The sequence below is a fragment of the Pocillopora verrucosa genome, chromosome 14 (assembly GCF_036669915.1).
Source record: "Pocillopora verrucosa isolate sample1 chromosome 14, ASM3666991v2, whole genome shotgun sequence".
Taxonomy (NCBI): Eukaryota; Metazoa; Cnidaria; class Anthozoa; order Scleractinia; family Pocilloporidae; genus Pocillopora; species Pocillopora verrucosa.
Window position 1 is genome coordinate 19,197,517 of NC_089325.1, and position 27,279 is coordinate 19,224,795.

A 27,279-nucleotide genomic window follows, 5' to 3' on the forward strand; every position below is an offset into this window, starting at 1 on the left:
GAGAGGGAGAGAAAGAGGGAGAGTGGGGGAGGGAGAGACCTTGTGTCATACCACTGGGTAGGTCGTAAACAATCATCATCATTTCTGCTTTGGATCAAGTCGTGGACGTCTACATGAAGTATCAAGTGAGAGAGGGAGAGAAAGAGGGAGAGTGGGGGAGGGAGAGACCTTGTGTCATACCACTGGTAGGTCGTAAACAATCATCATCAGAAGGTGATCACAAGATTTTTTTCAATCTCTTCCCCTTCTGTTTTAAGTTGTCCAAAAAATCATGATGTCTCTTGAAAAATTGAGTATTCGCTCAGTGGATTTCAAGGGAAAGCGTGTTTTGATGAGGTAAGCTATCTGAGTAGTGCCATGTTGCCAGTACCCACTATATTGTATGTTCCTGAGTTCAGTGCAAGAGTGTAATATTGCTGTCCCCGGTTAAAATACTCACAAACTCTTTTATTTTACAGAGTGGACTTCAATGTACCCTTAAAAGACAAGGATATCACGAACAACCAACGGTATGAGAGATCGTGCACTGACTCATGAACTGAATGCAAAGTGTAATTAACGAGCACCCCCCCCCCCCCCCACCCCATCATTACATATTAAGTATACAGTGCGATCAAAGACGCGTAAGAAACCCTGTTAATCTAACATAATTTTTGGAAATCGAGGCTTTGTGATCATTTTTGTAAGTTAAGTTAACGTGATATCTTCCACCTTTCTAGCTCAATCTGTGGAGAGTCGAGTTAGAGGGCGGTGGAAGGGAAGGGTACCGGTAAAGTTTCCGCACAGGTACCGGTAAAGTTTCCGTACAGCCCCATACTATTGTCAAAGCAAATCTGTTCTCCCAATGGAATTATATTGTTTTTTTTTATTGTTTTCTCTAGTCGAGAACTGAATGCATAATGTAGTATGGGGCTGTGCGGAAATTTTACCAGGGTACCTTTCATATGAGTCAACGAGATTTTTGTTATTCTTCAAGTATTGTGGCTGCTTTGCCCTCCATCCAACATTGCTTGGAGCATGAAGCTAAGAGTGTAGTATTGATGAGTCACCTGGGACGTCCTGATGGTAAAAGAGAAGGAAAGTATTCCTTAGCCCCTGTTGCTGATGAACTGAAGAAACTGTTGAACAAGTATGTAAACGCTATATTTAGAGCATGCTAATTTACGATTTTTAGTAATCATTAAATGGAATTTTAGTCTGAGTCATGAACACAGAACAAAAAATTTGGGAATGCAGTGATAAAGGTATCTGTAGGTGATAAACTGAAACAATAGATACTAAAATTAACCAAAACATTACAGCAAAAGGCTGAATTCTGTTTATAGTGACAATAAAATATCTTAATATATATGTAGGCTAATCTCATGATGAAACTCTTCCTGCAACATTCAGTCTTGCAAGGAGTGGGAACAAACTTTTACAAATTCCCAAGCAAATTGTGGCAAATATGTTTCAAGCAAGGAGAAGCTTGTGGAATCTATGCTGTGAATCAGCAGTAACCTTGTCAAACATTCTGAAATTTGTCATCGCTTTTCTCCATTGAAAAAGAGTACATAGAACAGATTGACTAAGGGAGGCTATTGATTATTGACTAAGGATTGAATGTATATGTGTAACATAAAACAGCATTAGCTCATGTGGCTACAGTCTTCACTAACTCCTCTATGTGTACATCCCACTTAAGATCACAACTAAATTGTTGTCACTAATCACAAACCAAAAAGGATTTGAAGTCTATGATAATATTGTCAGTATCACATGATATTAGTGGTATAGTGTGAATGAATATTATGCATTGTGTTTAAATATTTTCTTTGGCTTTAGAGTAATTTTTATTTTTCTTTATCTTGTGATCCTTATCAGCCTCTGGCACCAAGGTGATTAAAGATCAAACTGGCTTGAAAATTTTTTTTATCTCATAAAATTTAAATATAAAAAATACACTTTGTTATATGTGTCTGGTATGTGTAATTCTCCTGAAGAAAACAAGGTAATGCAATAATTAACTGAGAAATTTGATACTGATGATAAATATTATTGAGTGATGTATTTTTTTTAGAGATGTGAAGTTTCTGTCAGACTGTGTGGGACCAGTGGTGGAAAAAGCCTGTGAAAACCCTAGTCCTGGTATTATTTAACTTTCTCTTGACTTTTAGTTATTAGATGATTGTAGTTTTGCCATGTATTATAATCATCTTATATAATAGCATCGTTTTTTGTCTGTTTGTGTATTATTATGATGGTTTAAATGAAGTAAAAAATTTAGGGCTGAATAGCTGGCTGTAGCAAAATAGCGAGGGAGTCATGAAATGGAACTAGTGAATTGATTAATTTACTAACATGACCGTATTTATATGTATTTTGGGTGAATAAACACTTTTCCTTATGCTTGAAGGGTGTAGTGTGCACGAAAATGCTCCTTTATTTGATTTACAAATCTTAAGTAACTGTGGGTCATTGTGTGGTGCCTCTTTTTTTCAGTGCTTTCAATAAGAGCTGGCACTTGCCAGAGCTCCAGTGGGTATTCTGTTGTGAATTCCTTGGTATGCTTTAGAAGCTTTCAAGCAAACTTATGAAGTGAGACCTAAAACACCTCAAGATTTTCTTGAGTTCTTTCAGTCCACTTTTACCTTCACATACAAATTTTAATAAAATTGGTTTACATTGTCTTATACATTCCAGCACAAATTTCTAGTGAAAAGAAATTTTGATTTTCCATAAACATACTGACTCAAATTTCAGTAACCTTGTGTCCTTTCAGAGGACTTTTGTGTGAAACTCAAGGAGCAGATTTGCAAGTCAGCTAATGGAAGATTTTGATTGGAAATAAAATCATCAGCTAAACAATTGTTACAAAGGAGACAAATACTTAATGATCATCTACAGAAGTTTGACATGAAAAACTTAGTTTGAAGCCAGTCTATTGTGAATGGAGGTATTGGGATGACAAAAGGGAAATTTTTTTTTACATTATTATCTGGCGAGTGCTTTATTGAGGTAGCCACCTTCTTCAAATCTTATATAAAGCACTGTTTTTACAGACCAATTTTATATTTTCCAGTCCTTTACTAATCTTACTTGTGTATATTTAGTTTTTGTGATCAGATCTGGTCCTACCTTTATTAGGTTCAGTGATTTTGTTGGAAAACTTACGTTTTCATGTGGAGGAAGAAGGCAAAGGTGTTGATAGTGAGGGAAAGAAGGTATATCAATGTACTACAATTGAAAAAGATAATGACTGAAAATTGTGTTATCTCTGTATTTACATTATTGATATCAAAACCGATGTTATTGTTCATTGTGATGGTAAGTCATGATAAACTGTTTTCTTGTTTGACTCACAGTTTGTGGTCGCTTAAGATGTAGGTTGCGACATTTTGACTGCTTACTGCTAGTCTTCATCAGGTGATGGGGTGGACTGCTCGCAGGTTACCATTTGTATCATGGCGATCTAATGCCATTACCAGATTGTGATCCCCATTGTTCCAGTGAGTTCTGGTTTTCCAGCTTCAGGAATTTCAATTCCACTATCCCTGTTGATATTATCAGGTTGAAGTCTTTTGTGGATAGCTTCCTTGACTCTTCTGGTGTAACAATGTAAGTCTCAATCAGTAACTTTACTTCATTCCAAATCAGGTGGTGGCTGGTCTTGTGGGCTTGCTCAGAAACAGGGGTGGTCTGGGTACATGCTAAACATCTATCCGTCTCCTGTTCTTTCAGCAAAATTCAATCCTTTCTTTGAGGTATTTGAAAAACAAGCAGTAGAATCTGCAACACAGAAACCCAAGATCTAGAACCACTACATTGATGACACCTTCACCATCCTGGATTGCAGTTATGTTGACTGTTTCTTACAGTATCTAAACAGTCAACAACCTACCATCCAAGTCACCTTGAAAACTGAGAAAGACAACAAGATCACCTTTCTCTACATGTCAGTTATGAGGAAACCAGACAGATGCCTGACCACCAGTGTCCACAAAAAATTCACTCACACTTTTCAGCACTTAGCATATGATTCACACCATCCTCAATCAGTAAAGCGCAGTATTGTTAAGTGTTTGTCTGACCAGGGGAAGCATCTCATGACAAAACCATCAATCATCTCTTGGAATCAGTTCTTGTTTCCAATGGTTATCCCTCTTCCTTTGTACAGAAGGTTACGAAGACAAGAAACTCCTCCCCAAGCAGAGACCCTGTGATGCTGTTCAAGTTTACAGTGGTTTTGCCCTTTGTAAAAGGTGTATCAGAGCCTTTTTGCCCTTGCCTGCAGCAACAAGGCATCTGTGCAGTATTCAAATCTGACATGACACTTAGATCACATTTGGTACAGCCAAAGGACACTGTCAATCTAGCTAGACAGGACAGCATGTTTTACAGAATTCCCTGTGAGTGCAGTAAAATCTATGTTGGTGAAACAGGAAGACCTATGCAAGAGAGGATGAAAAAACATGAGAGGGATATACTTTTAGCCTGTACCCAGACCTCTACCATTTGTGAGCATGCCATCAAGAATGGCCACCATCCACTTTGGAACAAAGTGAAATTTATTGATCGAGACTTGCACTGGTACACCACAAGGAAGCTATCCACGCAAGACTTTACCTCAATAACAGTAACAAGGACAACGGAATTGAAATTCCTGAAGCGTGGATACCAACAATCAAGGAACATGGCAGGAGACTGGTACCACAGCAAACCACCAAGAAAACAACTTGGAGTCAGATCTCTCAGAAAACCAGAACTCACTGGAACAATGGGGATCAAAATCCACCAATTGCATCAAATTGTCATGATACAAATGGTAACACATGAGCAGTCAACCCCATTGCCTGATGAAGACTAGCAATAAGCAGTCAAAATGTTATGATCTACATCTCAAGTGACTACATTGTGAGACAAACGATTAAACAGATTATTATCATTGGCATTGTTTTTTAATTGATTTTATGCTATGACATAAATTATATTATGACCAACTTATGACTGATTTTTTCAAGGTCAGCGAGACTACACAATTATGAAGACCATGATATTTTATTACATTATAATGATTATGGTGCAAGTTGGGTGATATAATTGATACACACAGAAAGTGGCTGTTGGTTAAACACTTGCCAAAACAAACGGAATGAAGAGTGGATTTTATAAGTGAAGTAGTAACTGTATCTTTGGCCACAATGTTAGGTTAAAGCAAGCCCAGAGTCAGTGAAAGCATTTCGTGAATCCTTAGCAAAGCTTGGAGACATTTACATTAATGATGCTTTTGGCACAGCTCACAGAGCCCACAGTTAAGTTGTGCTGTATTTGTGTTTACTTTGAAATCCATCTTGTCTATGTCAAACAATTCATAACTTCAGGAAGACTATAATTTTATGAAAAGAAAATATTTAATGCAAAAAATTCTGCCCTTTGACCTGAAATTGCTTGAGATAACATGCAGGTCAACCCTTAAACTCAAATCAGTGACCAATAGAGAATTTTCCTCAAAACAATATCAATATAAAAACAATACCATGCATACAAGTGGTGAGAATAAAGAAAAACATCAATTTGGGGATTGTTAGTGGATCCAAAACCAAATTCTCCGAACTAACATGATTAAAAGAATCGTATGGTAGACAGTTATGAGAATTACCTGTAGTAACAAGATCTTGGGAGTTAATAGGTTAAAGACATTTGTACTAAGGATGTGATTATCAAGTTTATTAATTTAAACTAGATACTCTACGTAGCAAGGTTACTAATCTAAATTCTTTAATTTTATCAACAGTTCTATGGTGGGGGTTGATCATACTGTCAAGGCTGCAGGATTTCTGATGGAAAAAGAGTTATTCTACTTCTCTAAAGCTTTGGAAAAACCTGATAGACCATTTCTGGCCATATTAGGAGGGTGGGTACTCTTGCCATCATTAAACTTAGTTACTCTTTTTCTGAATGGCCTCTTCTTGAAAAAATAACTTTCAGGTTCCCCTCTTTGTCAAGTGTGAAAGTATTATGCTGCCATTATCACCATATAGATTACATCTTTCCTGTATTTGCCATTAATTGCTATATCCAGGGATGATTTGAAGGGCAAGAAGGTGTGAATAATGAGGAAAATTCATTAGATCTCTATTTATGAATTAAACAGTAACAAATTTTTTTCAGAGCAAAAGTTGCTGACAAGATTCAGCTCATTGAAAACTTACTGAAAATAGTAAATGAGATGATCATTGGAGGTGGAATGGCATATACCTTCACTAAAGTACTTAGTAACATGGAGGTATGAAAAATAAAGCTTCCCTAAGCTCTCTCTCTTTCTTCAGTTCCTACAATGGTGTATTCTGGAAAAAAATGTGAACATAATAATTTTGAGTTACAGTATGTAGAAAATGATACTTTGTAACAATGGAGAAATTTTTCACTTTTCACTGATAAAAATACGTAATCATGAAAAAACTCACTCTTTCCACCTGTCCCCATCACTAGGTGAAATTATTTCTAATGCATTGCAAGAAAGGAGGTTGAATTTGAGGTGAATCACACTAATGATACAGTGGTCATAATAACAAGAATTACCTGAATTTCTGTCTGCAGTCAAATTATGAGGTTTGCAAAAATTTGTGAGGGAAATGGTTGGTTTGAAAATGACAATATAAGGCTATGACCTAATGTATGTAACTTTTTTCTTAGATTGGCAAGTCTCTTTTTGATGAAGAAGGTTCAAAAATAGTTCTTGACCTCTTTAGAAAGGCCAACGAACAAGGAGTGACCCTCCATTTGCCTGTTGACTTTGTTACAGCCAGCAAATTTGCAGAGGATGCAGAGGCAAGTTATTTATTTAGAAGTTCTGCCACAACCTTGTCCATTTAGATTTTCAGTTTTGGGTTAAGCCTTTTTTATGTAAGTTATGAATGACTGAGCCACAATGATTTTCCCAGTGATACTCTTTTGTGTTATACACCTGGAGAGTGTTCTTTGTATGTGAGAGTTCTTGGCATTTCTTATGTTTTTACTGAGTTTTTTAGGTTAAAATGTGCATTTCAAATGGGTTGCTCCTGCCAACAGAAAAATTAAAAAGCATGCTCTGAAAAACCTTTATTTTACAATGTGGAAGCAATAGTCCTTTTCACAGTTGTATATTTAGTTGCCAAGCCTTTGACTTAGAGTGAGGCTAAAGGTGACCTTGTTGTGATAGAGACCAGTATCTAGTGAGCTTGATAAGAAAGTAATTTGCATTTCAAAAGCAGCAAGGTTTGTATCATAACAAGGTCAACCTTAGCCTCACTCCTATTCAAAGACTTGGCAACCAAGCACACAACTGTAAAGTGAACTATTTAATGCAATGAATGACTCCATTAAATTAAATAATTCATCTCAAAAGTCTAGCTTTGAATACCCCCAATTTCATAAGAAATTGTCCTCATAAATTTTGTTTCCACTATTACACAGGTTGGGAGTGCCACTCTAGAATCAGGAATCCCAGCAGATTGGATGGTAGTTAAAATGATTGGTTCATACGTCAGCATGCATTTACACCCTGTATGGGGATATGAAGCACACAGGAATTTTTGAGAGCACAAAAGAAGAGTCATAGAACTCTAGCTTCTTGAGTGCTCTCAAAACTTCCCAAATCACAGTGCACATTTGGCAATCAGATTTCAAAGGCAATTTGCACATCTGCCTGGTTTACCAAACAACTGCATACTCAAATGCAAGGCTAAAATGACCCGTGCAAAAGGTTTGAAATGCTTGAATTGCTGTTTACTCAAATTCACAACCAGAAAATTGCAAAGCATTGTGTTGAAATTTCTGAACATTTTCCGATTTTAAGCTAACTCTTTTGTTGCACAATACTTTAGGGCACAACTTATCTTCACTTAAAAATAATATATTTGGTCCCAAAAGATGATCTGAAATTGGCAAAGCTCAACTTTTCTCAGCAAATTCAGTTTTCATTTTCCACCCCTAATTTGTATCATGTCTGGGAATTGTAAAGCTCTCTCTATCACCTCTAAGGCTTACAGCACCATTGCTTTCCATGGCAAGTATCCTTTTTATTAAGTACTTCAAAAATTGTATCTCAATCGGATGGAACAAAAAAACCATTTTGAAATTCCCAAAACTCATGGCCAAACTCAGGTTGGCAAGTCTGCAGTTGAATTTCAGTCTCAAGGCATTTGTTTGCTGAGGCTCAGCTACTGAATTTGGGTTCTTGAAGTTGCTACCTATGATGTAAGTAATTATTTTTAAGGACAATTCAAGTTGACATGTCTTTACACTGACTGGGGTTTGCTGATTAGTTTGTTCCATAATCTCCATTTATATGAAAGATTTGGTACTAATTATTACCTGTGATCATACAAATATACCTCCTTATGCATGGTGGAATGGTATAATTATTAATTTTTCGGGGGGATGTAGACTTTAAGGGCATACATTTTATCTTGTACAATCTTAATTCCATGAAACTGTAAGGGTTGAGCACTGTTTGTAACTACAGTAGTTTAAATAAACATCCTTCCCCTCCAAGATATAAAGGATTGAAAATAATCTTGGAATAGAGGGTGAACATTTTCTGAAATTTGTTGTATTTAATTCTTATTATGAATTATGTGATTCATTAGGGATTAGACATTGGTCCAGAAAGTGTCAAGGCATTTAAAAAAGTTATAGAAGGAGCAAAAACTATTGTGTGGAATGGGTAGGTGCACAATTAATTGATTTTTTCCCTTGGTTATATAGATCTCATCTGTGCTATTGAACAGTTACATGTATATTGATTGTGATAATCCAGCTGACTTGTACCCCTAGGAGGAGTAAGTTTATCTAACTTGTTACTCTCAATCATAACACCCTTTTGTCCCAAACAAGAAAAAATGTTTGCATAGAAATAACTAATGAACACAGCTGGTAACCAAATGCAGTTTGTGTGCAGTAGTCTGATGTCTTTCTGATACTAAGCAGCATACAAAAGAAGGATGCAAACAACTGATTTATTTAAGCTTTCTTTAATTTGGATGTATTTTTCCTAGAGTTATTTTGTCATGTGTGGTTATTAGCTGTTAAAGGCTGTTTAGCCTCATGACGATGTCTTCATTTAATGCTGAAGTTAAAAATTAGAAATTAGGCTGTCAACATGCATTCACACACCATTGATAAAGTCACAAGTGGGGTGGCCACCAATTTTGGTGCATTTTAACCCAGATTTGCTGGATTAATGGCTGCAGCCTTTTGTAAGTTATTTCACAGACAGATAATTCACTAACTGGCTCAAAAAAAATCCCTAGTTTGTATCATTGAACACATCAGTGTGAACTATTTGGCTAATACTCATGTCATTGTATCATTCTTCAACTTTCTGCATTGCAGTCCAATGGGTGTATTTGAAATGGCCAAATTTGAGGCAGGGACAAAAGGTCTTATGGATGCAGTTGTTGAAGCAACAAAGGCTGGAAAGACGACCATAATTGGTAAAAAATCCATCAACATTGTGCAAAAGGATACCAGGAATATGTCAGTGGTGTTCTCTACTTAGCCATGAGACAATGTCTCTAGAATATGTTGCTACCCTAACCAGCAGTTAGCAATAATTACTCAAAAGAAAACTTCTTGGTTCTTGATGGTACCTGTGATAGAGCATGCTGTCTAAGCTCAGGATTAGGTCATTGGAGAAGACAACAGACTGATGATATTTTTTTGTTATCTTCAATTTTGTTGTTAGGTGGAGGGGATACAGCCACTTGCTGTGCCAAATATGGTACTGAGGATCTTGTAAGCCATGTCAGCACTGGGGGAGGTGCATCACTTGAACTCCTAGAAGGTAACACCACCTTGTTTTTTTACTTTTTATTAATATTTTGTAATGTAGCAAGGTGATGTTCTGTTGTTGATGTCTTGTTCCTATTTGAAGGTAAAACCCTCCCAGGAGTTGCTGCTTTGTCAAACGCATGACTAAGGATCAGTCATCTCTGAGATTGTAATATGATTAGTAGCTTGCATTTAGTACATATTTGGGAGTTCAGTTTCACAGCTGGCAAAATTAGTTATTAATAAGAGGATAAATCCCAATTACTCTACATGCATAAGTCAAATAAAAATCTTTTAGGGAATGTTTACAGTGTAGTTGGTGTATATACACATACACTTCATCCAAAATTTGAGTGTTATTGTCAAGTGATACTGCTGATTGTTGTAGCACTATGAGTGATTTGCTGAGAGAAAATAAATACTGACAAACAAACAACAGTGGGTGTTGAGGATTTTGTCTAATAGCAGGTTGTATGTATCCGATTTCATAGCAGTTTGTAATCACCTGAAGCAATAACAATGATATGACCATGTGGTGGATGACCATATACTAGCAACTGTAGTAGTAATAAAAGTTTCATAAGTAACTTCTCAGCAGTCTGGTTTCTAGTTTCTTTTCTTAAAAAATAACCAACTCTCACTTGAAAAAAAACAAAACACTTTATTAACATTTTTATCATATTAGAAACTGCTTGTACAATTTTAAGTTACACTTTGGTGAAAATAAAGTCACTCTATCCTTAACACAAAAGTTTATAAGCCTGACAATAATTAAGTCCCATCGGTGGCCAGTATTTTAGCAAATCTTAACTAGAATATACAAAAATCTTTTAGTTTCTCACTTGAAGGTATTGACATTAATATAAACAATAAGATCAATGTTTATTTCCTCCTTACCATATGGAGTGCTATCTTACTGAAAAGGAGGAAATTCAACACTATGTGCAGATATATCTACAATCTGCATAACTACCAATGGCAACTTATCCTTGACCATTAAGGAAAGAACACTTTGTGTACAGCAAGGAAAGTTCAAATGCTTGCCAAACAAGAAGTAGCTCATGAAAAATACTGACACAATATTTCCCCTCATAATTCTACTTAGGGGATAGTAACAAGACTCTGTTTTACTAGACAACTCTTTCAACAACCTGTGTCAATTTTCTTGCACCCTGTGATACAAGTAACAGAATAAATTTTTAATGCAGCAACTACTGAATTTACCTCCCAATGTATAGAAAATTGTTGTCATATTCTGTCAGTTGTTAAGGGAGCCTGTGCATGTACACTTTCACTTCTTGCTGTTGCACCAGAAGAAGTCCATAAATACTCCTTTGGTTGTTTTCAGTACCTCACTTAATCTAAGTTCCTTTAAACAGGTTCCTTGCCCAATAATAAAACTTCTACAAATTGCAAACAACATAGCTTGGGCTTGAAATATATGGTAATTACTGTATGACCCCATAGAGCTGAAACACCACCAATAGTTTAGTGGTAAATAACTATTCAGTAAATAAATACTACACACAAATTGTGTAATAAATTACTTATTATCCAACTGCCTTATCTTATCATTTCTTATGCATGATTTGCAAAAATGTCCCCTATTTCTCCCTTTAAACAACTCACCCAAGTATAGCTAAACCTGTTAAACAGGTTATTTTTTACACTGCAGAACAACCAACTGTCCAAATGGCCTTGCAATATTGCAAGGTTTTTGAGCTCAATCCGTGCACTATTTGCATGCTACTTAATGCAGTTGGATAGTAAATGGTGTTACATATGTACAAATAGATGAAAGGGTGAACTTAACAAACATGATTTCCTGCCATTAATGTTAACTTCTATTCAGTGATGAAGGTAATTCATCCAGTTAGTATCTACCTGATTACCTATTTTAGAATAGGATCCTCTTGACCCATAGATTGCTTTACATTCAAGGAAAAGTATACTCTGGGAGTCATTTAATCTTCTTCACCATAAAAAAGTTCTCAAACTGCCAGTGTCCTTAGGCAAAATAGCAACCAGTTTGAAAACCTATTCTTTTACTTTTCAGAATCTCAAACCATGCAAAAGAGTAGATTTTCATTAATTCTTTTACTTGTGGAAATACCAATTACAGGGTTTCTGGAGCCTACTTCTTTAGGAAAAGGGGAAAAAAGCTAGAAACAAATTATTTTTAAGTGCAGGTTTATACTGTCATTTGGTTTCATCAGCAGAGTCGATAATCTAAAATGCTTATGTTTTGCTGGGTACCTTCAGTTGGTTTTGAGAGTTGAAATGCTCTAACATCCATTCATTTCTCCTTTTTTTAATGTCTTACTGTATTTGCTGTATGTGGCTAAAAGAATGTCCCTCTTAAGACTGTCAAAAGTATTCATATCAACATTTAAGTGTGATCATTTCAACAAAAAACAACTCCTGTTATGGTGTACACCAGGAATGAAAAAAGGGACTTGTGACCCTCAATCCCTACCATTCTCATTAGTTAAGTTGCTTCGCAATTGCTTTATATTTTTCATTTTCTCTTCCCTTTTTATCCTGCATGTTAGACTTTTCAGTTCATCAAGTACCAGTAACCAATTAATATGTGACTTATTAAAACAATTATACCATGAATTATGTCATATATGACCAGAGCTAACAGCTAATATCATAATTATTTCTGTTAGTCATCTGAGATTGTAGCAATAACATGCTCAAGCTTGGAAGCCAGGGGTGATAACTCAGACTCTTCTAAAGCATCTTGCAGCTACAGAGGAATAAACAGTATTTTTCAAATTTTTACCCAAGTAACCAATATTAAAAAATAAATGATGTAAACTTTGAATTAAAGTTAAGAAGAATGATAACTGCTTATTAAATGGTTCATTTTTAATAGATTGGCATCAAGGCATTGTTGGCTCATGATGACTAAAGCTAGCTTTGAAATAAAAAAAACAGTAAAACTAAATAAATTTGCCACTATTGATTTTCACAGTTTACATTTCAACCTATGCAGTATCAGGAAGCTGTTTCTACAAAATAGGCCATTTTACAGTTATGTACTTAGTTGCCAAGCCTTTGATTTGGAGTGAGGCTGAAGGTGACCTTGTTGTGATAGAGACCTGTATCTAGTTAGCATGATAACAAAGTAATTTGCATTTGAAAAGCAGCAAGGTTTGTATCATCACAAGGTCACCCTTAGCCTCATTCCTGTTCAAAGGCTTGGCAACCACGCACACAACTGTAAAATGGACTATTAAGAGGTAGAGGAGCTGGAAGCAAATCTTTTTGAAACTTATACAGCTCAAAAATGGCAAATTTTCCCATTACCCTGTTTACCTTACAGTTGCACCAACTAAAAACATAATAAGTGATACCCCTCTCCTCTTGCTTTGTTTAAGAGCAAGACCTGTGTGCCACACAAAAGCTATCCCATGATGCTAGTGATAGTTCAGAGCCTGTTTTGACAATCACAACATATTTTGTTCATATAGGGGTCTTCACTCTACAGTTTATACCAAGTTTGGAATGTGTTTGTATTACCTGATCTTGATACTTTCTGACATAATCATACAATTCCTGGAGGGCACTGTCACCATCAAACTCTTGACTATGTTCCTTTGAAAGTAACAGTAACATACTAATTAATATTCAACAAAGCAGCAGTATGAGGGTATTCAACCCAGAAGCCCCCATTTGGTGCAAAACTATTTTTGTATGTTTGAGTATGATGTCCTGATGACATAACCAATTCCTCAAAGCTCAAAATTTACTGAGCTTTGCTCTCAGAAAACTTGTCAAAAGACAAATATCCAATTAAATATAGATATACACACATATATACATGAATATATTGAGATGAAAGTATAGTCAATAGTGAGTAATTTTAATAAAATCCCCTGATGAGTGAGTGATTTTAATATGAAAGTAGAGCAAATAGAGAGTAATTTTAATAAAATCCCCTGATGAGTGAGTAATCACAAAACAGGCTTGTACTAATGAAAGTATAGTCTCTGTTTTTTTCCCCTATCTCAATATATATTGCGCTCTGCTTCTACCTATCAAGCATTGCACAACAGAAAAATCAAAACTGACTTCCTACATATATATATATATTGCAGCTTTAGAGTTAAATTGGGGAAAGCAAATATAAAAATATGAACTTAACATTGAAAGTTTGTGTCAAATTTTGATGGCCATATAATAGTTTTCATGCTTCACAATTGTTTAATCAGATTTGTAGGGTAGTTAATATAATTTGATATAGGCCATACATGGTACAGATGTCTTTGAAATTTGTTCCATCAGGAGTCAATATATAAAGCATGAATCCAAACTCTCAGAGGGTATCTACTAAACAGGGCTACTTGTGAATAGCTTTTATGCCAGCAACCTTACCATGGAGAAATCACTAAAGAACTTTGATAACTCTTGAGGTGTTGGGGCAGGTGATGCTTGTATATCAGAATAAAACCTGTAATATAAGATTAAAACACATTTTTTGAAGTTTCTAGGATAAGACTGGTTGCAAGCTTTGCTGGATACTTAGTCCCCAAAAAAGTAATAAATAACTAATTAATTTAATATGAAAGTCCCCCTTCTTGAGTAAAACCTTCTAATACAATAGATGCCTTCCCTAACCCAAAAATTTCAAAAGCATGGCAAATATAATTTAGTATTATGATTTTGATATTCAAACCAAGACACAGTACTAAGAAAAAATGTTTTTTAAAAGAACTCACTTTAAATGTCAAGAAATTCTTTCTGTGACACATTGGTGACTTACCTCTCAACATCTTGGCGATATCCTGGAATTTCTCTTGCATAGAGCAGTTTATTTGATGGTGAATCCTGCATACAGTAATGACAAACAATATATAATATTGACGTGATATTGATTAATGATCTGGATTTTACATCAAGGCTAAGTTTAACTTAAAAGGTTATAGTTTACCTTTCCCAGGACATGCTCAGACACAGAACAGGAATCCATGAACAACTTAAAAGACAAAAAAATGCATTAAAACATGTATCAGTATCCATTTCTGTACAATTGTCGAGTTATCTATGGTCCTTAATGACATTATGAAAGAATGATAAATTCAAGCTGGGACATTACATGGTTTGCACAATGCTTTTTGGGATGTTTTGCACATTGAGACCCAGGCACGCTAGACAAATTTTTGTTTATTTTGCAAAAAAAATCTGTTATCAGTTCAGGGAGACAAGTGCACCCAGTGATTTTTTATCCTACCAAATTTTGGTGAGCTCTAACAATCTTTAAAGGAGCCATCATCCTGCCTAGAAGCAGGATAAAGTTTTGCCAGGCCTGAAATCTCATAGATTTTCCCATTTATAAGCCACAATTTGAAGGATCAAATCAATCAGGAAAATTTTATCTTGCTTTCTAAATGGCAGTTGGAATGCTACTTGACAACCAATAATCAGAATTCAACAATTATGGCTCCCAAGTTTATATTTAAGCTGAATCCCCAGCAGGTCCAAATACTGCTCAGTTTTGTATATTCCTGTGATTGACATTTGGTGGTTAACAAATATTTTGCTGTTTCCAGTGTGCCTGTGATTGACAAATTGAAAATTCAGCAGAGATAAATTTCAATGTCGAGATTTTATGTGGAACAAAATAAATTTTGCCAGCCTAGTGCATTCAGGCCCTGTACCTCTATGGTTAGGCTTGAATAACTTGGAAAAGTTTCAATTTTCCTTTTCTAAGTTACAACAAGTTCACCCACCATATGTTTAACCATTAAATTACCAACAAGCATATGGGTTGATGGTAAGTTGATTGCGCCCTGCTGGTCACCACTCCTCATCAACCAGATGGTTTGATGGTAAATACAATAACCCCTGCCAGTCAGCAGTCATTACCAACAAAATGGTCAATCAATAAGTACATTGACCCCTTTTGGTCAGTAGTCATTAGACTAAGTACATTGTATCTGCATTCCATAACATAAAGATCTTACCTGTGCAACAACAGACAAGCAGGAGTCAACAATGGCAGACTTGCAAACATCAAATATGAAGTTTGGATTCTTAATTATATTTATCCAGAACCTCAATGGCAAACTGAAAGAGAAAGGAAAAATATGAAGATTTGAGCTTAACCTAGCAATAAAATTTTGCTTTATAATTACTCTGACCATGCAATGCATACTTGGGGCTCAAGGCACTATAGCAAACATCTAAATTTGGAAGTTTAACCCAAAAGTAAGAGACATTTTAAGTACCGGTAAGTGGCAATTAAAATAAAGCTGTTTACATGAATGTCACTGTCCATTTTCTTCAGTGATGATGTCAAGGAGACAATGAAGAAAATGCCCACACCTCTATTTGACCAACCAATACAATTTGCTGACTTAGTTCTTTTAAAGTACTAGAATGTGGAGAAGAGATGGATTCTGGTTTGTTGCTTGTAAAGGAAAATTCTAAAAGTTACCCTTGTTTATGGTCATCATGAGCATTTGCTCCTTCTACATATGCAGTATGGACAAGGAACCATGGCAAGGAAAATGGAGTGCTCAAACTTACTTTTTCAGTGCTCCTCAAGGAAATTTATCCAAAATTGTCTTAATTTCTAGTTCATTGACAATTTTATGAATAATTTACTAAAAATATCTTATAATCTAAACTAAATATTGCACAAGTAACACTACCTTGTAACAGTTCAACAATGGTTCCTTTCTCATAGACTCTGATTTGCTTGTCTAATTGGAGGTCTTCAAAATGCCTAAAGTTTGTTATTATATGCACATGTAAGTACCTGTTGTTTTTCCATGTATGTAAGACTTCAGGATCTGATAGGTTGAGTTCTCTAGCTTGTGTATCGAGAAGGTCAAACAGAAACTTGACAGCTGGAGGTAAGCTGCAGCCACGGCGATACTTCATGAAAACAGTGTGAAAAAGCCGATCTACAAACTGCTGAAGTGTACCCTGCACAAAAAGAGAGGGTAATTGTGAAGAAGAGCTCCCCAAAAAACCTGTCGGCCGACTGTCGGCCGACTGTCGGCCGACAGTTGACCGACAGTCGGCCGACAGTCTACCGACAGGTTAAGAAAAAAGAAAAATTGTGTAAAAAACGAACAGTTAACGTGACATAACAATCCGTAATGGTGATGTATGACTCGACAGACTTCACCTACTTACCGATCGACGGCAAAGTTGGTAGTATGTAAAGAAACGTTTCTTCCAAAATGTTATCAGATGCGTATAGGATATATCACTTGCGTAATTTACAACACACCAGTCAATCTAAGAGTCGCATAGGAAGATAATTTAATCGAAAACTCGGCCAAAAACTCTGAAAACCATAAGCTACGTATCAATACAAACACTTTCGTTCAAATCGCCCAACAATGCAACGCGGCCTCTTATGGTATGTTAAGTATGTATGTATGTATTTGTTGCTAGCATCATAATCTATCTTGCAGGTTTGGGATGAATTGCTATTTCCAATTTCAAGTTTAATAAATGATACAACTGTGAATCTTTTTACTCGTTATGTTAAGTAATAAAATACTATACGTAACAATTCGATAATTAGACTTGGATGCGTGATGCGATAATTGATTTAGGCGCGCGCCGCTAATCTAATGTTGAACAATACACATGTTGGTTCTGTCGGTTCAAGACTTTTTTTTATTTGGTGGCTCCTAAAGGAGCCGTTTGTTTGTAAAACTAAGTAAACTTAGTTTGGTGGGCAGAACTCTGCGATGGCTTCGAGCAAGTTGTCAAACGGATTGTAATTGAAAGTCAATTGTCAACGTATATGTTTGATGTCGTTTTCAAGCGAAAACCGAGAGAAAACATTAAGGTTTGTGTTAACGTTTCACGGACAAGCTACCGACAAGCTACCGACAGGTTACCGACACATTACCAACAGTCGGCTGACTGTCGGCCAACTGTCGGCCGACTGTCGGCCGACAGGTAGCCTATATTTCAGGCAAAACCTGTCGGCCGTCTGTCGGCCGACAGTCGGCCGACAGACGGCCGACAGACGGCCAACTGTCGGCCGACTGTCGGCCGACTGTCGGCCGACTGTCGGCCGTCTGTCGGCTGACTGTCGGCCGACAGGTTTTTTGGGGAGCTCTTCTTCACAATTACCAAAGAGAGTAACTGTGAACCACACAGTATCCTGTGTTAAGCAAGCCTTAACACTAAAAGTGACTCCCAATGAAGTCTGGTAGAAATTCAGAGAAAATTGATTTCAGGTTATGAATTAGCTTAAAGGATTCTTTTAATTAATTCTATGTAAAAGGAATTAAAAACCCCTGTCAATAGTAAATTGATGACAGAAGTCATCTGGAGCAGGTTTCCACAGTTAGCATGATATGTACTAAGTGGTAGAGATTACCTTTGTCATCAACAGTCTAGTTAGATAAATCTCTGACAAGAACTTGCTGTTATGATCATCTTCTGCCCTTTCAGTAGGGTAATCCATTTGTTTAACCTGTGCCATACAAAGAAAAGAAGCCAGACTACAAATCTTACAAAAGTATAAAGAGGAATGATTTTTACTTCTAACTCAATAATAAACTTGTAGGTTTTTTACACTAAAATCAATCATTTTCATTTTTTTAGATGCATTTTCTTTAAAAAGACCAATCAAAAGTTCTAAATGAAGCTTATAAATGTTAAGTCACCACAGAATGAGTCAAGAAAATCTCAATGTTAAGTGCAATGCAAAGAAAATTGTGGTATTTACAGAGATCATTCATCTTTAAATCATTCCATCTCATTTATATACCCACAGAAAAAGTGTCTCGTCAGTTAAGGAGAGCATAACTTCAACATCAACTTTCAACTTAAAAAAAGAGCCCATACCAAATGCCACAGCTTGCCACCCTCATCTGGTCCGTCTGTATTCATAGCTGCCAAAGGGCTGTAACTTCCAGCAGGACTGAAGTTAACTCGTAGTATATTCTTTTTGTTTAACTCTTTGTGGAAAAGAAGCAATTATCATTATCAATCATCAATTTACTGTGAGATATGAGTCACTGTGTTGTGTTAGCAGGCAAGAGAATAAAATGCTGTCACATAACTTCTCTACAACCAGGTAGGAGTTGATCTGAAATTGACAGACATTACATCCAAGGGGAGTTATAATACTCTCATTTGCTTCTTGCCATAGAAAATAAGATAAAGTCTACCAGGTTAAACCACTTGGCTCATGTTCAGAAACACAATTTAAGAACTGCAGCATTATACTGGAAATACAATTCTCTCACCAGAGTCTGTTGAGCTGCAAAAGTATCTTTGTCCAGTGACAAGCTTCAGCGTAGCACCATCTGTCACCTATAGTTGATAGCAAGTATGATGTGCTTATAGGATACATTTCTTCTTGTAAATGGATTCTTCTTTCAAGAAGTTCTAACTCCCCAAAGAGTCAGGTCAATACCTAAAGGGCTTTAAATCACTCTATATTTTTATAGTTAGCACAATTATTGCCAGCCCATAGAAAGCCACAAATTAAATCAAATTGTAGCCACAGCTATATTCAAAGTTAACAGATGGACAAACAGAAGTGCTGAGAAGTTCTTGCAGCAGCCACCATACTTTAAGTGTCCACTTCAAAGCCATAGCTTATTACCTCATAGTCTTTAAGTGTATTAATCTTCCTCCATTCTCCTTCAATTAATGACTTAGAATCATCATTCCGCAAAGATATAACCCTTCCAGAACTCTGCTCCCATTCTATGAATATTAAAGGAACTAATGATTAATTTTAGAAACTAGGAAATTCTTGATTGTGACTATATGAAAATCATATATGTAAACTGCTGCTGAAGTAGTGTTCATTACCGCAGTTCATATATATGATTTTCATGTGTTTTCAGTCATTTACTCATCACTTCACGGGTTTATCACAAACCAACATGATGACCACCTCCCAGCTGGCTTGTTAGCTTAGTTGTTTGAGCACTGCACCATTATTGCAGGGGTCATGCGTTTAAGTTCTGCGCTGGCCTAAATTTATTTCAGGCCTTATTTTCACTGCTGCCTGAGTAGTGTTCATTACTGTGAAGATCCCTTTCATATTGAAGGAAATTCTTGTTAACCAAAGAAAGACAGAGTGAGCTTTATTCCTACCTTAACAATCAAAAACAAAAGTTTCATAAAATTCTCACCAAGCTGATAATCATCTTTATCTGGACGACTTGAATATGGGGAATTCTGTAATGAGAGGATTTCCAGTCAATAAATCACAACGATGTATAGTAACAAAATAACTTACCAAAACAGAAATTATTCCAAAAACAAATTTACCAAAATGTGGTTTGAACAGTTAAGTATTGTAAATGATCAAAACCAAATTGGCAGTCACTAAAGGCTGAAAGTTTTCATGTAACAGTACATAGTATGGACATTTAAACAAGGAAAAGAAGACTTCTGTATTATTTTTTGGATTATAAGGCATGCAAAGTATATATTTGGAATCTTGTGATTATCATGTGACAGATATCAAGATGTAATCATCTTAGGAAAGTTGGTTGTTATCCGTGAGAAAATGGAAGGAACAAAGAAAAATACTGGGCAAAAATATATGGAATTGAATCAGTACTTCAATGGCTCATCATGTGTGGCCTTCAAGTGAATATTGTACACATGACACCAGCTGTCACTTAAACAAGATGCAAACTTACTTGCCGGGCTATTTAGGACAAGGATTTGAAGCCCATCTCAAATATCTCAAATAGATAATATTGCCTCAAAAAAAAAACAAACAAACAAAAAAAACAAAAAAAAAAACTCAAACCTTGAATAAGACATCCAAGATCTTCTCTTTTGCCTGAGTGATGGTGTCACAATCCAACATTGAAACTGTCACAGGCTGATTGCTTTCATAGGTAACTGTAACATTTAGAGGCTAACAGCAAAAGAAACCAATGAACACAGTCAAGCAATTAACAAAAACATAGCAGAACTTCAGAAATCGAAGTATTATGATCCCAAGAAAATATATATATATATATATATATATAGGCTGTTTATAATCCTGTTTTTTAAATCATCTTTTTTAAGGAAAACTGGTCAAATAATCTACCTTAAAGTCCACAGCTTGTCTGAGAAGTTTGTCTTCACTAAGTGAATATCTAGCCTCCCCAGTTACTGCATCCACAGGTCCCTTCTCAGATTGTTGTTTAAGTGCTTTAAACAACATGAATAATGGCTCTCCAGCATCATTCTACAAAGCAAAATGTTATCTTAGAAACAGTACACTACATATCATACACACTACTCATAAAACAAGGGCTTCCATGGATAAAAATTAAGTATACGTATAGTGCAGTAAAATATACATAAAACTTTACACCACTTCTAAACAAGCCTGACATGTACTTTTTGTGCTTCTCAGTACATTCTACCTTTTCCATATGAAGAGCTTATATAAGTTTGCTACACTGTCTGCCATACATTTCTCACCATTTCAACTTTAAGACCTTTTAATTAGTTCAATCAATATGCCCTAGCAGATACTTTTATTTTTTCTAATCAGGTTTCTGTCTGATGGAGTATTGATATCGTAATTGAAAGAGAAACTATTTACTGGGGGAAAAGTCAACTTGTTTAAATACCAAATATTCTATAAATTCAAACTTGATCAGTTAACAGCTATTTTTGTACACAGTAAACCCACATGACATTTTAGTAATGAGCAGGTTCTTTGAGACATTCAATATAATTTTAATTATAAAACTTTAAGTAGCAGCAAGCTATGTCAAAAACAGGCTTACCAGAAAAAAAAAAAAAGCTTTGCCTATTCCCTCCACCATTTAATTAGGCTCAAGCCAGTGCCTGAGATACACTCCATACTAACAAACTCCTTGATCTGATCTTGACTATAGGTAAATAAATTTTAACTATTTTGACTATTCATTCTCTTCCTCCCATTGCTATCACAAAAAAGATTCTCAAGTACAAAAAAAAATAACTAATAACCTATTTATCAAAACTGTAATTAAAATTCCCTTCATCAGTAGGGTCAGCAAATGGTTTGAGATCTGGGTTACCTACCTTGAGGAAATCATACATACAGAAGGCCAACCAGTTTGTTAGCATCTTTTCTGCTACAGACTCAGTTCTGGAAGGGATATCAGTTTTAGACATTTCATCAGAACAAATTCTTTAGGCAGTGCTTTCAATAAGATTTGAAGTAGGTGGTTACCTTGGTAAAGCACTGCCTGAAAATAATATGAAAAACAATTTCCCCTTGGTTAGCCCATTAATACCATTCAGAATAAACTAGCCTCAAACAGATTTTTGGTGTTAAAATTTGGTAAATGATCATTAATTATTAGTCTCCTTTGTAACAAACCCACAGTTGGAGTTCATACAAAAAAAACTTTGTAAGGACATATGGTTACTGGTTACCAAAATTTGAGTCACTATGTTCTTGGACACTCAAAATCTTTTTTTGTGGAAAATGATGAGATAATATCAATCATATTTATCATAACTTGTCTATTAAGGTAAAAGTCAACTGAAAGAACTCCAAAAAGTTTCGAGGTGTTTGCTTGAAAGCTTTCAAAATGTCACAGATCCAGAATGACAATAACTATCCAACATAGCAAAATACTAAACAATTTCAGCTGGCAGTCTACAAAAACAATACAAGATAATATCCTGTGTGTATCAAATTTTGGTATGCACATGTTCTCAAAGATGCTACAATCCAAATCTTACTCAAGCATGGCTGAGCCAGATTCTTATGTTTTCCATTTGTACATCACTCTTTCACTCACAGTTGCTTAAAGTATTTACATTGCAACACCATGATCTTTGTCAATATTTATTTGATAAAAGATTAGAAGCTAAGGGTTCAATGGCTGTTTTCCTTCAGCCTTGGTTAAGCATTTTTTATGCAAACTTAATATCTCTGCAAAAATATTGTCAATTTGATTTACATGAGCTATGGACAAGCACGCTATTTTAACAACTTTGGTTTCAAGTTTATTCACCTACTAGCAGATGAGAAGAATTACTTTCGTTTTACTTTTCTAAAATTATTTGATGATTTCAGTTCTGCACAAAGTTGTTTGAGAACTTTTATAAATAAAACACAATAACAACACTGAAAACCTTCTTACCAAAAGAACCTAGAATGTTAAAACAGGTGGTAATTACATTAAATTTAGCGTAAAACTTCGATGAAAGGGACAATTTAAACACAAAAGGATGCCCAACTCATTGGGCCGAGATTGGGGTATATTGCAAAAGAAGCAAAATCAATTAGGGGATTTTAAAGCTTCTCAGTGAAAAAGGTAAAAAAAGGTAAGATCGGTACTTGATTATCAGTGACAAATTACTATCACAGATCCCAGCATAGGGTCACTTAACAACTAAATCAAATATAATTCACACAAACATGTAGAAGCTCTACTATCATTTAAATGGCAAATGATCAATTGTGACTAACTTACCTCCTTAGTAGCAGCTTTGGATGACTCTTTGCTACTGACTTGCGTATCAACTCACAAAGTAACTCCTTTAATATGCTGGCAAGAAGGACAGACACGTTGTTCAAAGCAATATCCATACCTGAGCAGCACCTGTGCTTTTTCATTTTGAACCCATTAGTTTTACTTCATACAAGCAAGGCTTTCCAAAATTTTGGGTTTTAGACCCCTAGTCCCCCCACCCCCGCTGAGAAATTTTTCAGTGATCATACATGTGATAGGAGTGAAGGTTTTTCTCCGATCAAAGAATCCAACATTTAACACACAACATTTTTTTTGTTTGGCTTGCAGCTCAGGAACATTATAGGACTAAAAATTTATACCCTAAATAGAGCATCCCCCCCTGCCACCATGAAAAACAAGCAAATATGAATTACTTACTCAGTAGCATATTCCATCTTGGCTTGCAGAGCAACCATCAACAAAGATGCAACATTGCACCTGCAAGGGATAAATAATTGTAATTTCATTAACTATAAGAACCATCTCATTTATCATTTATCTCTTTATATTAAGAAATATTGTTAATAATGAATGAAAAGATTCAACATAATAATTGTCCAAATGAATCTTAATTCCATTTACCTGTTCCTTCACCTGGAACCTGCCCCCTTCCCCAACCACACCTTAGAGGAACTAAAAATTTAAAAACTTCCTACTTCAACACAGTAATATCTGAGAGCACAACCAACCTGTCTTTCATCTGAAAGGTATTTTGTGACTCCAAGGTGCGTATGAATACCAGAAGAAATTTTTTATTGTAGATAAGTTGGGAGAATTGTCGCAGTCCTTTCTCCCAGTTTTCTGTAAGAGTGCCCTTTGAAACATAAGAAAAAAAGTTCACATGAATATCAAAACATCCATCAACACACACCTCTTCACAACCACCCCACACTGTCATCCCACCACCATGATTTGAGCTCTTAACCCTTTCACTCCTAGGAGTGAGCAAGACAATATCAATACAAGTAGTAAAGTACACTATCAAACAAGGGATATTGACAGCCCCTAATCTTAAGTCTGAGACTTCCAGGAAAATTCTCCTTTCTTACCCTAAATTATTCTTCTCATCGACCACAAAACTTAGATGGAGCCTAGTTTCACTCTAATGAATACCTTTTTATAATAAGGCTCAGATTTGTGTTAGATATAGCATTCCAGGTTTTCCAATTCTTTAAAGTGTTTACCTTGTGCTTGTGAAGCACAGGGTGATCACCTAAACCAGGGAACAACACATGCAATGCATACATGCGGAAATCTAAAAATGGCATTCCTGAATTAGATAAGTCACTGGTCAAATCTGTCACATCAGTCTGAAGTTCAGCAAAAGCTAAAATAAGACAAAATAATTAGAATTAAAATTTTATAATAACAACTGTAAGATAAAATAGTGGTACTATATCTTCTACAGTACAGAACACAAGCAGAATATTTCTTCTTTCTGAATCTTACTACACAATCCCACATGGGAAGGTGCCATTACACAGGTTATACATGTATTATCCAATATTGTTACAGCCAGAATACATCACCTAACAGAAATACATTACCATTAGGCAAAGTTTTATCTTCTCTATCAGTACACCCCTTAATTTCACTCCAACTCCTTGCTCACCTTCCCTGCACTCTCGAGCAACTTTGGACTCCAAATTATTCATCTGCACCTCAAGGTTTTTAATAGCTTTTGACTTTTTACGACGAGAATGGCGATTCCAGCAAAGAATAATGACAACAATGATGAAAATGAGAAGAACTCCACCACCCACTCCAATCCAAACTTCATTAGGAATAACTTTGCTCTCCTCCTCTTTAAAGTACTCAAGATTACCCAAAGGAAAATTAAGATTACCAACCACAACCTAAGCCAAACAAAACAAAAATTAAATAAAGCACTTAGCAACACTTAATACATTATCATGATGGTTAAACTGTGCATAAGATCAATAACAGAGCTTCAGACCTACAGGATTTTAGTTAAGGAGGATAGAGGGAAAAGATAAAATCAGATTCCAGACTGTAGCACTTCTTTGAAAGGCCAACTGACTGAAAAGGTTTCTACAACACTTAGCTAACTAGATGTAGAACATGATGTCTTTCAGGGTTTACTGTTACAATGTACATTTCCCAACAAAAAATATACAGCAAGACAAACTCTGAAGCACTAATGAATTTGTAGTTTTATTAACTAAAGTAATAAGCAAATGTTTTGCACTTTTACCCTTTGTCAGAGTGAATAATGCACTTGAGTCTAACTGTTTTTACAAGGTCCCATCACATAGACAAACAAGTGTTTTTGATGGGAACTGGTACAACTTTGATGAAAGCCAGAAAAATTTTGTCAAACCAAGAGAGAAAACTGTATTTGTTTTTTCTTTATTTTGGATGTAGGCAGAAGGTTTAGCACTAAATGCTTACTTAATGTAATTGACCCAGTTCTTCTGGAACATAACTAACATTATCAAAGGAAGCTTACTGACATACATTTACCTTAACAGAATACAGTCCATCAGATGCTTGTGGGGAATGGCTCTCTTCAGAAGGCACACGGCAAACCAGCTGGGTCTGCAAAGTACAAGAAAAATAATAATAATTAATAGTGGGTTCATTGTCAAAATTGTTTGTTTAGGTGTTATTTGATTTTTGTGATAACTTGTACTTTCGTCAGTCGCCAGCATCTTTTGTTACTTCACACAGGAAAAACACACAATACGAAATGTAATGATCGATTTTGTCCTCAATCTCACGCCATAACAGAAAAAGCTTTTGAACATCTGTAAACTCCGAGCGCGTTTTCAAGTTCAAGGATTGTAAATTACAATTTTATGAAAAACGAAGGTTGTTCTGTTATTTCAGTGTGAATCCTTGCATACCTGCCAGTGCCAGTCGCTGATGCCACATGTTGAAATTAAAACGAAAAAAAAAAACTCTTTTAAGATTATTATTGGCTTCTTTTTCACCCCACCTCTATTCTTAGCAACAAAGGTTGCTATTTCATTTGTTTACTGCTCGCCAAAAACTATCAAATGCACTCAAAAGCCTAAAATCAAAAAAAAGTTTACAGGAATCGAGCAAGCAAGTGTGCAAGCGAGTGCCATTCTCCACATCGTATCTACAACTCACTCTTGCGCATGCATGTAATTCACGAGTTAAAAATGGTTCCATTTGATATATCCATGGAGTTGAACAATTTTAACTTTAAATTTGGTGCTGTATAATGTGTGATAAGGTGAGAGTAGAACACTGAGTATAAATAAACACAAGTCCTAAAGTAATACATAGGGGAATAAAAACCTGATAAATAATGCACCTTGTCAACACTTGTTATTTTGCAGGGTAATCTTCCAACAGTCACAAAGATCTGTTCTCTTAGTTTGTCTTGCAAATTTTTACCCTAGTGAAAAGAGTGATACATTGTAAGAGTGATATAGCATAACTAATTAAGTGTCAACAAAAGCTTTCTCATTGAGGTCTATTCCTACCATTTATAAATATACACATCGATTTTGTACAGCATAAAGTTCTACAGGTTGAAAGCAGAATTTAAAAGCACAGAAAGAATCATTATCTTTTACCAAGACCTCACAGGTGAAAAGGTTATTTTGTGGAGTTTAAAATCAGAGAACACTATGTAAATTAGGTTTTATAAATTGCCAACACTCAACTCTTAGTATGAGAATCCTATGGATGCAGTATCTTCTCTGATAATTTTTATCTCATGTACCATCAGTGGCAAAGGGGTTTAACAACTGTCTCATACAGCTTTCTAATCACAAATCTTTGGCTATTCACCCTTCTCCAAGCTAAAATACTTATATACTGACAGTTAGAATGTCAGAAATAAATGACAAGTTACAAGAACTGCAAATATATGATTTCATGGTTCAGATGCATCTATAACAACAAATTGTAACTTGTAAATGTTATTTATTGGCAGTGAAAGCATAATATACAGAGCTTACTGAAATTTCAAACAATTTTAAATCAACTTTAATGAATGACTAAGAAGACTATCACAGTCATTATA

General features: G+C 35.6%; 2 protein-coding genes across 2 annotated transcripts in view; one reads left to right on the forward strand and one right to left on the reverse strand.

The window, feature by feature from the left end:
* The first annotated feature begins 152 nt into the window (after positions 1-152).
* On the forward strand, positions 153-10,386 carry LOC131793360 (phosphoglycerate kinase-like). The gene is made up of 14 exons (XM_066161338.1): positions 153-336; positions 459-509; positions 977-1,129; positions 2,060-2,127; positions 3,127-3,203; positions 5,188-5,287; positions 5,770-5,893; positions 6,151-6,265; positions 6,676-6,810; positions 7,435-7,479; positions 8,610-8,686; positions 9,355-9,455; positions 9,707-9,805; positions 9,896-10,386. Exons 1-14 carry the CDS (start codon positions 272-274, stop codon positions 9,934-9,936), a joined length of 1,251 nt encoding a protein of 416 aa, XP_066017435.1. The 5' UTR covers positions 153-271; the 3' UTR covers positions 9,937-10,386.
* A 50-nt stretch (positions 10,387-10,436) lies between these two features.
* Positions 10,437-27,279, reverse strand: part of LOC131793356 (plexin-A4) — a 35,453-nt gene continuing 18,610 nt past the window's right edge. The window contains exons 20-41 of the mRNA XM_059110769.2: positions 26,563-26,646; positions 25,743-25,817; positions 24,871-25,114; positions 24,443-24,585; positions 23,948-24,072; positions 23,637-23,696; positions 23,220-23,294; positions 21,814-21,880; positions 20,843-20,983; positions 20,555-20,665; positions 19,926-19,971; positions 19,388-19,491; positions 19,026-19,092; positions 18,622-18,734; positions 18,152-18,247; positions 16,562-16,731; positions 15,765-15,867; positions 14,732-14,776; positions 14,564-14,628; positions 14,176-14,251; positions 13,321-13,395; positions 10,437-12,544 (exon numbers count right to left, since the gene is read on the reverse strand). Of these exons, the coding sequence (XP_058966752.2) occupies positions 12,461-12,544; positions 13,321-13,395; positions 14,176-14,251; positions 14,564-14,628; positions 14,732-14,776; positions 15,765-15,867; positions 16,562-16,731; positions 18,152-18,247; positions 18,622-18,734; positions 19,026-19,092; positions 19,388-19,491; positions 19,926-19,971; positions 20,555-20,665; positions 20,843-20,983; positions 21,814-21,880; positions 23,220-23,294; positions 23,637-23,696; positions 23,948-24,072; positions 24,443-24,585; positions 24,871-25,114; positions 25,743-25,817; positions 26,563-26,646 (2,169 nt within the window). The 3' untranslated portion in view covers positions 10,437-12,460. The remainder of the gene's footprint in view (positions 12,545-13,320; positions 13,396-14,175; positions 14,252-14,563; positions 14,629-14,731; positions 14,777-15,764; positions 15,868-16,561; positions 16,732-18,151; positions 18,248-18,621; positions 18,735-19,025; positions 19,093-19,387; positions 19,492-19,925; positions 19,972-20,554; positions 20,666-20,842; positions 20,984-21,813; positions 21,881-23,219; positions 23,295-23,636; positions 23,697-23,947; positions 24,073-24,442; positions 24,586-24,870; positions 25,115-25,742; positions 25,818-26,562; positions 26,647-27,279) is intronic.